This window comes from Puntigrus tetrazona, chromosome 5, assembly GCF_018831695.1.
Source record: "Puntigrus tetrazona isolate hp1 chromosome 5, ASM1883169v1, whole genome shotgun sequence".
NCBI lineage: Eukaryota > Metazoa > Chordata > Actinopteri > Cypriniformes > Cyprinidae > Puntigrus > Puntigrus tetrazona.
This window is the reverse complement of record NC_056703.1, coordinates 8,921,591-8,938,115: the sequence shown is the minus strand read 5'-3', so window position 1 is coordinate 8,938,115 and position 16,525 is coordinate 8,921,591. Positions and strand designations below refer to the sequence as shown.

At 37.2% G+C, this 16,525-nt stretch overlaps 1 protein-coding gene across 1 annotated transcript in view; it reads right to left on the bottom strand.

Annotated features, from left to right (window-relative positions):
- Positions 1–43: 43 nt before the first annotated feature.
- Positions 44–16,525, bottom strand: part of whrnb (whirlin b) — a 51,091-nt gene continuing 34,609 nt past the window's right edge. Inside the window, exons 6-12 of the mRNA XM_043240078.1 lie at positions 11,096–11,299; positions 10,700–10,909; positions 9,481–9,549; positions 8,062–8,662; positions 6,979–7,160; positions 6,677–6,793; positions 44–3,202 (exon numbers count right to left, since the gene is read on the bottom strand). Of these exons, the coding sequence (XP_043096013.1) occupies positions 3,020–3,202; positions 6,677–6,793; positions 6,979–7,160; positions 8,062–8,662; positions 9,481–9,549; positions 10,700–10,909; positions 11,096–11,299 (1,566 nt within the window). The 3' untranslated portion in view covers positions 44–3,019. The remainder of the gene's footprint in view (positions 3,203–6,676; positions 6,794–6,978; positions 7,161–8,061; positions 8,663–9,480; positions 9,550–10,699; positions 10,910–11,095; positions 11,300–16,525) is intronic.

Sequence of the window (16,525 nt, the reverse complement as noted above, 5' to 3'; positions counted from 1 at the left end):
AGAAAAAAAGAAAAAAAATGAAGAACGAAAAAAACTACTCGTGTTCGTTGTAATAATCTAATGTTCAGAATCAGAATGAGCTTTATTGCCAGGTATGTTTACACATAAGAGAAATGACAGAAGTGACAGAAGCTCCAACAAGACATAAAAAAACATTGTACAAAATAGCAAAAACATAATATATAGACATGTATGCATGTACAGGTATGATATGCGCAAATTTAAAATGTAAATAAGCATGTTTTGTTAAATAAATTAAAGTATAATAGTGTTGTGTGGGGGGGAGAGAGGGTTTCTTCCTGAAGACCATCGTCATCTCCACCGTTTTGAGCACGTTGAGCTCCAGGTTGTTGAGACTGCACCGGACAGCCAGCTCTTTTACCTCATGTCTGTAAGCAGACTCGTCACTGTACTGAATGAGTGTGGTGTCATCTGCAAACTTCAGGAGCTTGGGGTCTTTAGAGGTGCAGTCGTTGGTGTAGAGGGAGAAGAGCAGTGTGGAGAGAACACAGCCCTGAGGAGCTCCAGTGCTTATTATATGGGTGCTGGATGAAAATGTTCCCAGCCTCACTAGCTGTCGCCTGCCGGTCAGGACGCTGGTGACCCACTGACAGACGGAGTCGGGCACGGAGAGCTGAGTTGAAGGAATAGTTCCCCCAAAAATGAAAATTCTGTCATCATTTATTCACCCTAGAATATTCCCAAACCTGTATAAATGTCTTTGTTCTGCTGAACACAAATGAAGATATTTTGAAGAAAGTTTGACTTTCATAGTATTTTCCTATTATAGAAATCAACTGTGAGCCAAAACAGCCTGGTTACAAACTTTCTTCAAAATGTCTTGTATGTTCATTTTTGGGTGAACTATTCCTTTAATTTGGGCTGGAGGGGTGATGGGATGATGGTGTTAAAAGCTAACAGTAACATTCTCACGTAAATCGCTGGTCTTTCTCGATACTGCAATACATAATGCAGTCACATATTGACTGCATCATCCACAGACCTGTTTGTTTAAAATAATGTTTTGCTAATGTTTAAAACGACCTACACGACTTTGAATGGTGTCATATTATAAAAACAAAAGATTGATTAATTGCATTATGTATGTATAATAGGTAGAGGTATAATATATTTAGATATAGTACTGTCATTGCAAACATTTAAGATTAAAACCATGTGCTTCATTTGAACACACGAGGGCGCCAAAGCACAACTTCATCAGATAACAGAGGCACACATTTTTTGCTGATAACAATACGATTTCACCAAGGGGAAAAATAATAATAATAATAATAAGTGCAGACATTTAATTCCGTCTTTAAATATTTATTTAAGTCTCTTTTCCAGTTTGGCATAAATCATAAATATTTCAGGCATAATATTGATACCCTCGGATTGTGCGCTGTCTTTATATGGTGTTGTTTTGAAAGTCTACGATAATTTAGTTCCTGTAAAGTTACAATATTATGTTTTTTTTTTCACATTGCGAAGTACGACAAATGACAAGCAACAAATGAACAAAAAGCAAATCTTTATAAACTTAGAGACAGACTGTCTGGATAATGGTATGTGGTTTATGAATTAAATATCTGAAGGGAACAACAACCTCTGGGTTGAGAAACTAATATGCTTCTATGTTACTATTCTAAGTATTGATGTTTTGGTTTCATATTTAAGGGTTTTAATGTTTTTGATGCAGTCATTGAAAACATTATATCAACAGTATGTGCAAAAAATATATTACATAAATAAAATATATACAGCTTTACATTATTTTACCTATGTACAATAACTCTCTCTGTATGTTGCATAATCAGGAGCCATGCATTTACATATAATTCTGACACCGAACATCTCTTCAAATCTCTTCAAAAAAATACTTCTATGCATTTCTTCATTATTTCTCTCTTTGAAGTTTGCACACTGATATAAGAGCTTGGTTTTGTGAGAGAGACAGAGAGGAAAAGAACAGAAAAAACAGAATGAAAAAACAGTGCGATACTCTCGAATCCTCCTCCTCGCTCCATCTGTCCGGAAATAAATCTCCATTCACATATTACAACAGCGTATTAATAACACTTAATTTCACTACTTCCACTGAATTCAGTTCCTTTCATTAAAAATAAATAAATAAAGACCTTTGGAATCAACGAAGAGTGAAAACAAACAAACATACAATGACTATGCTATTTGATATTACGACTGAAATGATATGTGATTTTCTTTTAAGAACTGTAATAGCAAATCTGTAGATATTTATATATTTCCGTATAAATATATTTCTGTATATATGTATTAGCTATAATAAACATGAACAGAAAGTAATGAAGGATTTGATTATATATATATAGATGCAACCCTAGCATTAAAAAGTTTGGGGTCGGTATGTTTTAAAATTGATTGAAAAAGTAAAATTTTAGTTTTATAAAAAAAAAAAAGAAAACAAAATGAAATAAATGCTGTTCTCTTGAACTTTTAATTTATCAAAGAATCCTGAAAATGCTCGTATCGACTTTTAAGGTTTCCACAAAGAAGTATCGTTTTTAACGTTGATGATGAGAAATGTTTTTCAAGCACCAAATCGGCGTATCGGAGTGAATTAAAAATGATCATGTAACAACAAATACCATAAGCAACGGTATACGAAGTAAAATATACTAAAATATAGACAGATAAGACAGCATAAGAGAAACATAAGAAATCATACAGACCCCGAACCTAACGGTAGAGTGTGTGTGTGTGTGTGTGTGTGTGTATGGCACAGATCTGACAGACTTGATACAACCCTGATCTCGTCCTATCAAACATATCAGCCACAGTCTCGGCTCTGCAGAGGTTCAGTGAAGGTGTTCTTACAGCGAGAACACAGACGTAAGGTGGGCGTGTTGCAGCTTTTGAACTCTAAGCTAACTGTGACTCAGATATGACAAGCGTGACTCATTCAGCCCCTCTGTGTGGACGTGACGTAAAGTGCAAGGTCTTCGCAGTGGAAAATAGCAAAACTCTCGAGGGACGACTTCTACAGAGCAGAGTTGATCTCGGCGATCAAAAAGTCGACATAGTCTTTGTCTTTGGTCTTAAAGGCCTCGGCGATGACCCGAGTTGCGTCCCGGTGCTCCATGCCTTTAAGCGACACGCCGTTCACCTCCAGAATCACCTGACCCACCCGTAACTGTCCGGAGATATGCGCGCAGCCCCCCTTCTGAGAGACGGAAAGAGAGAAACAAGCAGATGTCTCAAACTTTCCATAAAGAGAGAGATCATCTATCAAAAGTGCGAGAGGAAAGACAAGTGGGAAATGGGGGAGAGAAAATGACCGCTTGCTCTCACAGATACGCCACTTCATATCGAGGGGTCGTTAGCTGACCTCTTGTCAAAGTATAAAGATAAAGCGCCTGAGGACAGGAAGAAAGAGATAACCAAGATGAGTGTTCTGGCTGTCATCTTCTTTCGAGCTGGAGGGAGGCCTGTCTAATAGTCCTCTACAGGGTTACACCGCTGTCATGTAATCTGCTGCAGTCTGATCTAATTTGTCAACATTTATTACAGTTTAACTCTCCGCATGACACCTGAGCTGTACGTGTCTCGTAAAGAGAGAATAGCGAACGCTCTCGTAATGATCATTTGATTAAAACCAAAGTAGATCTCAAGGGGTCTGGAAACGCGGTAGCCATGGTTACACTTACGACATCCCTTCATTGTGTCGTTTCTTTCAGGCTGCTTTCAATTTGTTACACTTTAACATCCCGTACTGTACGACGCTTTAAAAAATACTGCTTTAATGAGTCGGTGTGCTTGTTTTGGCTTGGAAATACGATCCGCGGCACGTTGTTTCAAAACAAGCATGTCTCTGAATATGGCATTTTAATAAATGGAGAAATATTAGCATTGCTGTGGCGTAGGGTATCAAGGACAATCAAGCACAAATCCATTTACTATTTATTAGCTTAAAGCTAGAAATTAAATCTTTATTTTTCTAGTACTTTTTCCTTCCTGTGAAGGTCAGCATTTTCAGGACAATTAAAAAATGAGCAGGGAACTGATCCGATGATATCAAACAACACTTTTCTGTTCGGAGTTGCTGTTTTAAATAGACCAGCCAACAAATTATGGTGTGTTCAGATCCTCCTGGGCAGTTCATTTTAAGAGTTTGAAAGTGGCAATTACGTATTCAGGTGCATTCACATCTTTTTGTTTGGAGCAGGATGTGCTGTACCAAAATGCTGCAGTAAATACAAGATGTGTTTTGTCTTTAAAATGTTTTTACAGTTTTTTACATTTTTCACATTTTTCTGGCACACCACAGGACACATTGATGTCAACTATCCATATATATATATTAACTATCCACAATACAGCTGTATGTTGCACATGTACATTGATAAACTCATATCCCAAATTTCACAAATACACATTTCTCACTCAAAAAGAATTGTGGTGCAATTAATACATGCATTTAACTTTTAAATACGATCTTTCCAACATGATCGAATGCACCATTTGGCAGATTTCTCCAGTCTTTTCTCAGAAGAACCGTCATCTAAAGCAGTGGTTCTCAAACCTGTCCTTAACCACAGCATATCCAACTCTTCAGCTTATTAGTAGAAAGATCTGAACTGGGTTTTTCCCCTATGAGAAAGACGTACAAAATATGCGATGGTTGGGGGTCCAAAGCACAGGTTTGAGAACCACTGCCTCAAGAGCCAATCCAATGTCAGCACATTCAAATTTGAGTTTGTGTTTTTTTTGCTAAACTGTGTGCCGCATCCCAAATTCTTTTTTTTTTAAAGCCCAGGTCTGTCAAAGAGACAGGTGTGATGTCTCAGGACACCAAAAGCTGCACCTTTAATTATGAAACATGTCCAGATGGGTCTGTGACAGGCTTTGTTCTCCTGTGACTGTTCCAATGGTGAAATTTACAAGTGCTGATTGTGTAAACTGACAGTCTATGCAAATTGCAAGGGTACTCTACCAGTCCACGAAGAATACAAATACAGCAACATCGCTGCAGAACTTTGTGTTTGGTCAGGGGTATCAGACATCTCTATAAGCGCTATTAGATACAAGTTATCTTACTTTTTCTTCCCCTAAAGCTACAGTCATATCACTAGCTGCTTGATCCCAATCTGTTTTAAATATGCAAGCAAACATATTTCTGTGCATAGCGACTTTGCGCTAAAGGGGAAGTCTCTCACCTTCGTGTTGAGTGAATACAACACTGAGAGAAGCGAGCATACGGAGACATGTATATAAACGGGTCCTGAATATGCTAATGCGCCCCATTAGCTAACAGATGCTGGGCTAAAGGTCATAAAAGAAATGAGAGAAAAAAAAAACTGGCTTCTTTATATTTAAAACTTCCTGTAAAGTTATGACTAAAGATTAATCTACCATCTTAATACCGCTAGATGCACAGATAGGGGGTATATCTAATGACAGTGTATTCACCGTGTCATGAGTCATTTCTAATAAGAAAACTGAAATTTTATTTCATGCAGAGTTGTACTTTTATTCATATGATAGAGAAGCAGGTTTTACTGACCTAAGCAGTTATATGACTATGAGGGAACAGCTTTTAAAAGCTTTTTTGAAACCACATTATATAAGTTACAACTGTATCTTGCACCTTGATGGGTGTAATATCAGACCTTCACGGTACATTAGCTACCCTTTCCATTAAAGGAACAAAAGGTACTTTGTGGGAATAGTAATTCTCAGACTTAGTGTTACTTTTATGCTAGCATTTCATATATATTACAGAAAAAAAAATATGTGAACACTGCAGAATGCCAAATCAACATATCATATAGCTCTGCTCCAAAAGCTAATGAGCTACCAAGCTTTCTAGGCTATTATGTTGTTTTTTTTTGTTTAAACTCATAGCTTGAAGCTATTAATAGTGTATTGGTTGGGTAGAAATATACTGTTCCAATAACATAGTACACATGCATTTGTGGTAAAATTGTTACTTGTGTTACTTTTTTTATGATTTTCACATTTACATCCATTTAAAAGAATTTACATTAGAAAAAGCTAATAAATTTTGTACAATATAACAATTTAATTCATATTTTTGTGGGAAAAGCAATGCTTTTTTTCAAAGAATAGGAAGTTTAAAAGGGTTCTTTTTTAACAATATGTATCTTCGTGTCACGGTTGCGATGTTGAATGACAGCTGGACGCTGAAAATTCACACTTACAGTATTTAATAATCCGCGGAGATGAAAGACAAAGGCAGGAACCACACGTATACAACACAACATTAATACCCTCCAATCAGGCTTGATGCACACGCAGGTTGCCAGATTCCCGCTCAGACCCCTTTCGTTTGTCAGCTTCAATGACTGAAATGATATAAGCTGTGTTTTCCGCCAACTGGTAACCCGGGTTTACGAAACACGGTTGGGTAAACTGACGATTGGTGGGTTTCACAAACCAAAACAGAAAGCGCTATTCCGGGCCGGAATGCACATTTTCAAGGGACTGTAGCATTGTTTTTCAAATAACAAGTATGTTAAGTTAGCCAACTTATCTGCAAACAGATATGCTCCAGTACAGTCAAAATCCTACATACAGCACCTTAAAGTAACCTTGTGTTTGTGCATTCTGGGAGTGCTCTAAAAGCAAGCTAATCTTTCTTAGCCGTGGCTTTGACCCGTGACCCACTTTGACCCACCTGTATGGTGGCGATGCGTGGCAGAGGCTGTCTGGTGTTGGCACCCCCTTCAACAGCAATCCCCAGTGTACTGGCACACTTGGGCACCCGTACAAGTGTAGGCTCCATTACTCCCATCTGAAACAATGACAAACAGGGATGCTACTTTAGAGGCAGAAAACACGCATGAAGAGTTTAGCATGAAATGTAAAGCTAGACCAAAACCTAATTTAAACAGTGGCAGGGAAAACAACTAAAAAAGATTTAACGTATAGTATAATGTATAACGGTTATTTATATGATGAAATGAAGAACTCTCTCACGTGTTTTGCGGTGGCCTGTGCGAGTCCTTCCGCTCTGCGTATGTCACCTGTGACCTGGAGGAAGGGAGGTTTACCTGGCCGCGGGCTGCTGTCCTTACTCAACCCCCCAGCCTCTGCGATATCCACTCCACTGTCCTCGCTCAGAGTCTGTCCGCTGTCTGACAGCTGGGACAGCGTGGCTCCTGGGAATACAGACAAATGAGCGCACAAAGCCATAAATAACCCCACAATTTAGCTTTCGCAGATTAGAGATCTGCATTCAGAATTTATGTGGACCTCGCACATTATTTGGATCTGAAAAGAGTTATAGAAGCTGGACGAATTCCCTAAGTGCCGAACTTGAAATGTAGTATGTTAAATGAGTGTAATTAATTATTTTAGATGAATGAGTTGCCCTATGACCATATGTACAATTGGTAATAAAGTATCCTTCCATCTGAGAGAGAGAAAAATTAGTACCTCCTTTATATTTAGCCATTTTTCAATAGGGCTGTTATCAATATAGGCTCCCCTGATTAATTTTGATTGTTATACATGCTGTCACATTTCGATTTTGCTTGTGCATTTTTCATTTTCTCCCACAACAAATATACATTAAAGAAATATAAATTCTCAAAATTCCTAAATGATTCACATATTATACACATATATACAGTATAGACATCAACATAATCAGAAATGCTTTGTGAATACAAACTTAAGTAAACTTTGTGACAATCTAACAGATGAATGGTCATGACTTTTTTAATAATTCAGTCGTTTGTTTGTGAATCAAACTGCAATGACTGTGCTGTTTGTTTTTGATTAACTAAAAAGATTTGTTCAGGTTTGATTGATTCTAAATATCTGTTTTACAAGAATCTAGATCAGTCTAGATCAGGCAAGAATGAGACCAAACTCCAAATAACCTTAATGTCTAGAAATCTAAAAAGAGGAGATTTCTGGAACAACGTCTTAGTTTTTTGGTTTATACAGTGGAAACCAAAACTGTTTGTTCTTCAAAATAGTTTCTTTTGTGTTCAACAGAAGGAAATCGTACAGTTATGAGGGCGAGTAAATTACGACAATCTTGAGTGTCTCCACCTCGTAGCTGGGGCTGAGGCCTTTCCTCTGTCGTCTCCGGCTCGGGGTGTAGCGGGCTGGTCTGGGTGGCGCCGCAGCTGTGTGTAGAGGACGAGCACTCCAGCTTCTCGGGGCTACAGGGGGGCGGCGCGGGCATTAGCAGCGAAGGAGAAATGGATGGAGAGGAGCGCGGAGAGATCATGGGGGTTCCGTCTCTGGAACGGTTTGGAGACTCTAGGTGCGGGGAGAGCACTGCCGCCTGCCTGCTCATCAGAAACTGAACCAAATCTTTACACGGGGGTCCAGAAGAAGGGCTGGCGTGGTAGGATAATGACCGTGGAGAGCTGTGATGGTGAGAGCAGGGTGGAGGAGTGTGATGGACGGAGCAGGTGGAGGTGGTGTGGTGGATGGTGCACGGGGAGGTGTGAGCAGAGCAGGGCGAGTGCGAGTGATTGTGGGTGTGGTTTTCTTGATGCCGCCTGCAGGGGGCGGTAAAGAGAAGATTGGTCTGGGACAGCTTGGACGAAGGTCGTTTGGTCTGATTTTTAGGGCTGGCGTGTCGGACAGGTGGAGGGGGAGGCTTGAACGAGGGGGGTGATTCGGTTGACGGCTGCACCTTGTCCTGAAATAAAACATAAACGTAACGTCTATATTTATCTCCTCGCTGTCGCTTTCAACAACTAAGACAGGCAATTAAAGGATGCATTATCATTGAGGGAGGTTATGATAATGCCGAGAAAGAAAGAAAAAAACACATTCTGACATTTAAAAGCTTTTAAAAGGTGACATTTCCTTCTAAAATGTCAGCACATTATGAAATTAACAGATGATAGAGTTGTCCGTATGTACAACAATTTAGCATAAGCACACGTTTATGACAAGGCGGTCAATTACGGATTCATCCAAGATAATCGTTTATGGTTACAAGAGTAATTGTTGGGCTATTGATGTTTAATTAAATGAGAGCAAGAAAGGCTAGGATAAAAATCTATTGAACTCAACTCAATTTTCAGCAAATTGGCTAGATAAAAAAGAAATCCGTTAGATGGTTGTGCACAGTGCCGGCTTTTGGAATGGGGCCCTTCTTCAATACACATATATATACTGTACATTTCAAGGTCAAGTAGAGGCATAATGTACATATACACTGCCTCTACTAAATTTCCAACTATGAGACTGATCTATTGATCTTTGAGATTTCAAAAAATAGAGTATGAGTATCCGCTCAAAAACAAAATAAATCTTCCACAATTTCCTTGTGACAGTCTTTGTATTTCAGGGATAGATACTTTGTTTTCCTCATGCTAAAAATTTTCTTTTTACATTCCAGTGTTAAAATACAAAAGCCGTTTTAACGCTGGCTGCTTTTTCTCCATAAAGTGTTTATTTAATCCAGTCCAACAGAATGCAGAAACACTGCGAAAAATGTAAACAACTCACCAGAGAAACATCAGGAAGAGAATTTAGACCCTCAAGTGGCATCAAACTCCCCTCCAACCTGCACTCATTCTATAAAGGCAAAGCAAAAAATCCCAAAAACAAACAATCACTGAAATGACTCGAGTGTACACAGCAACAATCACTCCAGAACAAAATACAATCAAAAAGATGCTCTCGTTTAAGAAACCCTTGCTCCACTTGAGATGCAGCTCTTCATTTCTCAGCCTTTTTCATCAGTTCAGCTCAATTACGGCTTGTGTGGGTAAGATTTTACAACAGTGTTTGGAATCAAATCATACAATTACCAAGACACCAATCAATGCAGGCACAGAAGTCAGTCTCTATAAATTCTCTCCCTACCCAAAATATAGGTGCTATGAGGATAAGCTATAAATGAATGAATTAATGCATTTTATTCATTGATTCATTGATATATATATATATATATATATATATATATATATATATATATATATATATATATATATATATATATATATGGGTTTATTTGCAAAACATGTACATTTCAACATTTACTAACGCACTTTTAAAATAACTCAAGTTGCGTTTGTTAACATTAGTTAATGCACTGTGACCTAACATGAATAAACAATGAACAACTCTATTTTCACAAACTAACATTAAAAAAGATTGACAAATATTGGAATAAATGCATTTATCATTGCTCGTTCATTTTAGTTAATACATTAACTAATGTGACCAAATGACCCCTTAATGCAAAGTATTAATGATAGCTCTGTAAATAGTTTCAATAAATGCTATTCTTTTGATATTTTTATTCCTAGATTATTTTCTATTAACCAAAAAATCCAGTTCTTTCAATTTGTCACAATATTACTGTTTATATTATATTTTCACTTCTTTCTAAACCATTTAAAAATAGTTTTAAACCCTAACATTTTTTTTGTTTTATTTTACAAATAAATAGGCACATATTCATCTGAATACGTAACTAGTTTTTATACATAAGACCTTCAGGACTTTGAGGTCAGTTCGACATATTTTTGAAGAATTAAGTTCTATTCCACAAAGAATCCAGAAAAAAAATATTATTGCAATAATATTTCACAAAAATCAAAATCAAATCAAGCAAAAATACTTTTGTCCTTTGTATAAGTACTTAGCAGAGTAATCAACATCTGTCCACCAGTGCATGCTAATATTCACAGCACTGAATGATTCTCACACGTCAGCGTACCTTGTTGTAGCCAGGGACTGCGGTGGTCAGCTGGCAGACAGCAGGAATGTGGCCGTCTGGATGGGTGACGCAGATAGAGTCGGGGTGCAGGAGGCCCGAGCCTCCGTGCCGTACTCTCCACGCTTCCATCTCGTGATGTAACACCTGCCCATCGAATCGCTCCAGATCCTGCGGAGCGACCAGGGTCCGCACCTCAGCCAGCAAGGACAGCTGGGGAGCAGGAACAGCCAAGAGATCATTAAAAGAAACACCTGAAATCATCCACAGTATGATTCATTTCACTTGAATGCAATGCTAACTGTCGAATAAAGAGCTTTCGGAGGCATTTCGCATTGCCTTAGATTATAAACATGGTTTTGGGTCGACATTCTGAGATTTTATGTTCGCTCATTTCACCTTTGCATGTGTGTTGAAGAGTTCAAACAGGGCCATGGCCAGAGGCTCTACCCCGATATGTGCGCGCTGGTACTCTTGAATGTAATAGCTCATGGTCTGTCTCTCTGTCTCTGTCAGAAGCATGTACGCCTGCTCCTCCAGTGAGCTCCAGGCTCCTGCACGTACCGCTCCGACCGCTGGCACGACACCTTTACAACAGATTGACTGCACACGAGAGAATAGAAAACAAAAAGGGGTGTGTTTACATATACAATGTTGTAAAGACGTGTAGAATCTCTTATGTCTGCATCGCAGATGGCTTCATTTTTTCTTCAGAGTTTTGTTACTAAATAAATATTTTTTTGAATTAATTGATTTATTTAATTTAGTATCATTGAGATTATAGTTTTAATTGATAACATAATATCTTTTATTTTTATACTTTATACTTTCATTTTAAGTTCAGTTGAAATTTAAATATTTTTTAGGGATTTTTGGTTTCGTTTTAGTTAACCTTTTAACTAAACTGTTATTATAATATTTTAAATTAATATTCCTTTTTCATTTCAGAACAATTTTTTTCTGTGTGTTTGTCCCTTTTATTGCATTTTTTTGTTTCAAAATTGTTTTTAATTTTAATAATGTTTTTGATTTTAATTTTAATTGGAATTAGTTTTTTTAATTTTAAAAGCAATTTTATTGCGTGTGTTTTTTTTTTTATATATATTTTTGGGTTCAGTTATATCAGTATTATTAAGTTGCTAAATAAAAACAATAAATGCTGCTTTACATTAGCTGAATTTATTACAGTTTCAAATAACACCTTTGTGCTTTAGTTTTAGTTAACTATAATAACCCTGAAACAGTTTCATAGTATTATTTATGCAGTTGCATTTTTTTTTACTTCTACTCACAAATTAGCATTTTAGTCACTAAATGTTTGCTTATTAAGATTTTTTTAGATCATTTTGGATGATGTTATGGTGTCTTGGAAGCTTGTCTGAAACCCTTAGGAGATATTTCGTATTAAAACGCTACCTTTGAAGTCAGGGAAAAGCAGCTAGCTTCGGTTTTGGATACAGCCAGCGCTACTTATTTATTTTCATAAAGGAAAATAAGCAAATAGTGGCATGTAGTGCTACAGTGGTATAAAACAGTTGTGCAATCATTAGTCACACCATGTAGTTGATATGAACTGATGTAATGTGCATGTTCAGGTCAGTGTGTGGGCAGCAGGCACTCATGGGAAAGAGAGAATAGCAGCTGCAGGACTGCATCACTGAGACCTCACCAGCCAGCCATGTCTAATATGTAATGTTACATACCCTAGGGTAACAAACTCTCTCTCCCTCTCTCTCTCTCTCTCTCTCTCTCTCTCTCTCTCTCTCTCTCTCTCTCTCTCTCTTATTCAGCCAGTCGTGTACCTTCTCTTTGAAAACATGCCCTTTCTCTGCTTACTACTTTTAGACATTCTCCTTAATCAAACCTACATCACAATAACTCCAGACCTACATCACAATAACTCCAGTCTCTGTCAACAAGCTTCCTCTTTCCGCCTCTATTCAATTCCCTCCACATCTCCCAGTGCTGCTATTGCTATAAAAACCAAACTCTGAAACACGGTGCATTGTATATCTATGGCCCCCGGTGTCTAGCTGGTGACTTGCTGAGAAAAATAAAATCTTCAGGTAAGAAAAAGACATTTGCAAAACAAACCTTCAAACGTTCAGAGCTAGTGGGTTGTAACCTAGAAATGGGTCTGATATGGTCTCAAACAACAATACAAAACAAAGCACAATGCATCTAATTACATAATCACAAATAGTTATCAACATCTAAAAGGGAGGTGAAAAAGCTTCGCATTTCATTTGTTGCTGACATTAATGGCTGTGCATCCAATTTAACCTTGACCTTGACTACATTAAATACACTTTCATTTGCAAGGAGGATTAATATGTTTGTGTTTACCACAATTTATTTTGTGCAGTGAACTACTGGCTCATGGGAACCATCATAACTTGATAATTAAATCATTTTGAAAACAAACATTCAGACAATTAAAAGTGTAAAAATAAGTTTTCTGTTCTGCCCATTATCATGGAACACAACCAGCATATTAAGATTACTGTGATCCTACATTTTAGTGATAAGAAAGGTCATTTTGTTAATATAATTTAATTTAGTTTATATCAAATGGTTTGTTCTGGGTTGCCATCTAATGTCAAGTCAAGTTACCTTTATTTATATATCGCTTAATTCAGTACAGTTTGTATCAAATCTGCTTTTCATATTTACATTGTTCCAAAAAATGAATGCCATTCTTTCAAATGTCCTATTGATTAGAGAGTACTGAAAAAATGTTCAGTTTCCACACAACAGTAAGAGTCAAAAAGTAACAAAAATCTTTTTTTAAGCACCAAATCAGGTAACACTAACATTTCTAAAGGATCACATATCACTGGTGAAGACAGGATCAAAACACTTTGAAAGAAGTGTTTTATGCTCATGAAGGCTGCATGCATGCTTTCAAAAACTTTTTTTTTTTTTTTTTTTTTTTTTTTACAAATGTTAATCTTAAAACATGAGTATTGTATGTGCTACAAATGAATAAAGGTGATATGAAACAGACAGAAAAGAGATCAGAGAAGGAGAATGAGAATGACACAGACAGAGAAGAGACCAGTTTGCTGTCACAAGCGTTGTGGTTTGCTTACGGAATCAATACTTGCATTCAGCTGCATCTGTCCTTGAGCGCTCCCATTTGAAGAAAAACAGAAGGGTCTTTTCCTTCCTCAAGGACTTACTATTCTATTTCTACTCGCACACAGTCAATGGTACAAACTTCTTCAGACCAATCCATGATCAGGCTCAAATTATTCAATATAACGTGTGTATAACTGTAACACAGACGGCCTATTTCATCCAACTGCTATGTCTCTTGTCTCTTTTCAGTGTTCTAGTGAATGTTAATTCATGTTTTCAGCCTGCTATATAAATACCAGAGAACAGTTAGTTACTAATTGTATGGAAGTATAAAGTATAAAGTAGCATATGTTACCTGCCACCTGGGGCCTCATTTAAAAAATGCATATTTGATATTTTTTAAATTGCATATTTAAAAAAAAGTGTTTACACTTTTCACACTTCATTACACCGCATAACCATTTTCGACTAATATTAATAATGAAGAAAAAAAGTTTCTTGAGCACCGAATTCATTAGAATGATTTCTGAAGGATCATGTAACATTGAGATCTGAAGTAATGGCAGCTGAAAAGTCAACGGTGCATTTCATAAATAAATTATTTGTAACAATATTTTACAATATTCATCAAATAAATGCATCCTTGGGGAGAACTTAGCTTTTAGTTTCTTCAAAGACACAAGAAATTTAACCGACAACAAACTTTTAAACGGTAGTGTAGATATACCGTATAGACTTTTTTTATAAATCGCTCAAAGGAACATTTGGGAAATTATCAAACATCCACATGTAGGTGATTTATGAGGCCCTGAGTCCAGAAGTTTTACCGTGTCCAGGGGATGAGATGTAATTTGCAATAAAATCTTAACAGCTTGCACAAAAAGATTATCATACAGCAGCATTTAAACATTCATATCAGACAAAAAAAATTGTATTTTACATGAAGGACAGTAGCAGGTTTCTTTTGGCACTCTGTTTTGCACTTTATCTCAAAGCGCCTAGACTGATGATGCCAGGAGATTGGAGAGGACCATCCATCCCTCATTACTGCCCACATTCCTGGATATTGCTGATCCACAGCCCTGATCACTAAAACAGTCCCTTGGCGTTCCACTGTGCCAGCCTTAATCAATAACCCGGGATAAGAGTGTCTCTGCCAATTTAACTCTCAAGTTTATACGCACACACACAAGCACCCTGCTGACAGACTCGGCCTCCACAAACAAACATGCCACCATGACTACCGCAGAACTGAGACGATTCTAGCCGCTTTTCAAGTCACGGTGATTTTACAGGAAGTATTGTACATTACAATGACGATGACTACGGATGCTGATGTCACAAGGTCTAACTTTGTTTATTAAAATTAGTTATGACTCAGAGCTGGATGCAGGACTAAAGAGACTTACGTCAAGAACAGGAAGATGAGACAGACCCTCTCTGTCATGATAATGTGATGAATTACGTTATACAATCAAACAATCCATAAAAATATGTGGGGGTGACACAGACAAAGAAAGAGACGCTGTTCTCTGTAAAACATGACAATGGTTCTTAAGGAAACACCACTCAATTCAGTTTTTTACTCAAACTCCAGAAGTCACAAACATTGTAAACCTACATATAAACTTGATCCATAAATTTACACCTATTTAAATCCTACACGGCGCCTTACACTCTTATGCTCATCAAGGCTGCATTTACTTTGCAGCATTTACAAAATGCAGTCAAAACAGCAATACAGTGAAATATGTTATTATTAATTTCTGTTGTGGGAAAGCCACATTTTCAGCAGCCATTACTCCAGTCTTCGGTGCTGATTTGCTTAAATATTTCTCCTTATTATCAATGTTGAAAACAGTTGCGCAGCCAAATCTTAAAAAAACTTTGCAATTTGCTAACACTGAACATTTTGCGCTCTATGTAGGTTAGTAGATATGAAGGAATATGAAACAGAACAAAAAGACACATCTATTCAATAATGACAATTTTTCACTCAAAAGACATTTCACAAATAATTACAAAGAAGTGGCATGAAACACACTGATTGTATACTTTCAAAATCTTGAGCAAAAACAGAATGATAAAAATAAAAATGGCAAAATCTTAAAATGCAAAAACAGATTCATTTTCTGACAGCAGGTGGCGCTTATGAAACAGCAACCACACAGCATTTCCTTGGTTACCGCTGTAAACAAAGCAGTGCTGCGTTTTTAAATACAACATATGTCCATTATATGGAGGTAAGATGAAAAGAAGATGTCCCCTAAACTTGTCTGAAGACATTCAATTCCCCTCAAAGATACATTTATATAAATTTATACAAATTCAGTATATAGGATTTTGTTCCTATATTTCATGCATTTGCTCTGCGTGCTACAGTATTTTTTTCTTTTTGTGTTTGTCACTGTTATGAGAAGTTCACGCTGCATGATTTTAAAAGCTGTTTCACACTGCACGGTTATCTGCCGTAGCATTCGGTTGCTCCTATGTTTTCACTGCAAGATAGATCAGCGAAAAGTGGTTACACACTGCATGACTTTACAATGGAGCCTTTTCACAAGACTGTGATGACGCGTTTAACGGTCATTAGCATCATAAATCCTCAAAAGATTTTCACATTTGTATTCAAAAATAGAGCAGCTGCCCTTTATCTTGCTCTTTCATTGGCTATCGGTCATCATAGATGTAGTTTTGGGTAAGAACTATACAGATTATGAATCGCAGACAGGTGCAGATATTTAGCAT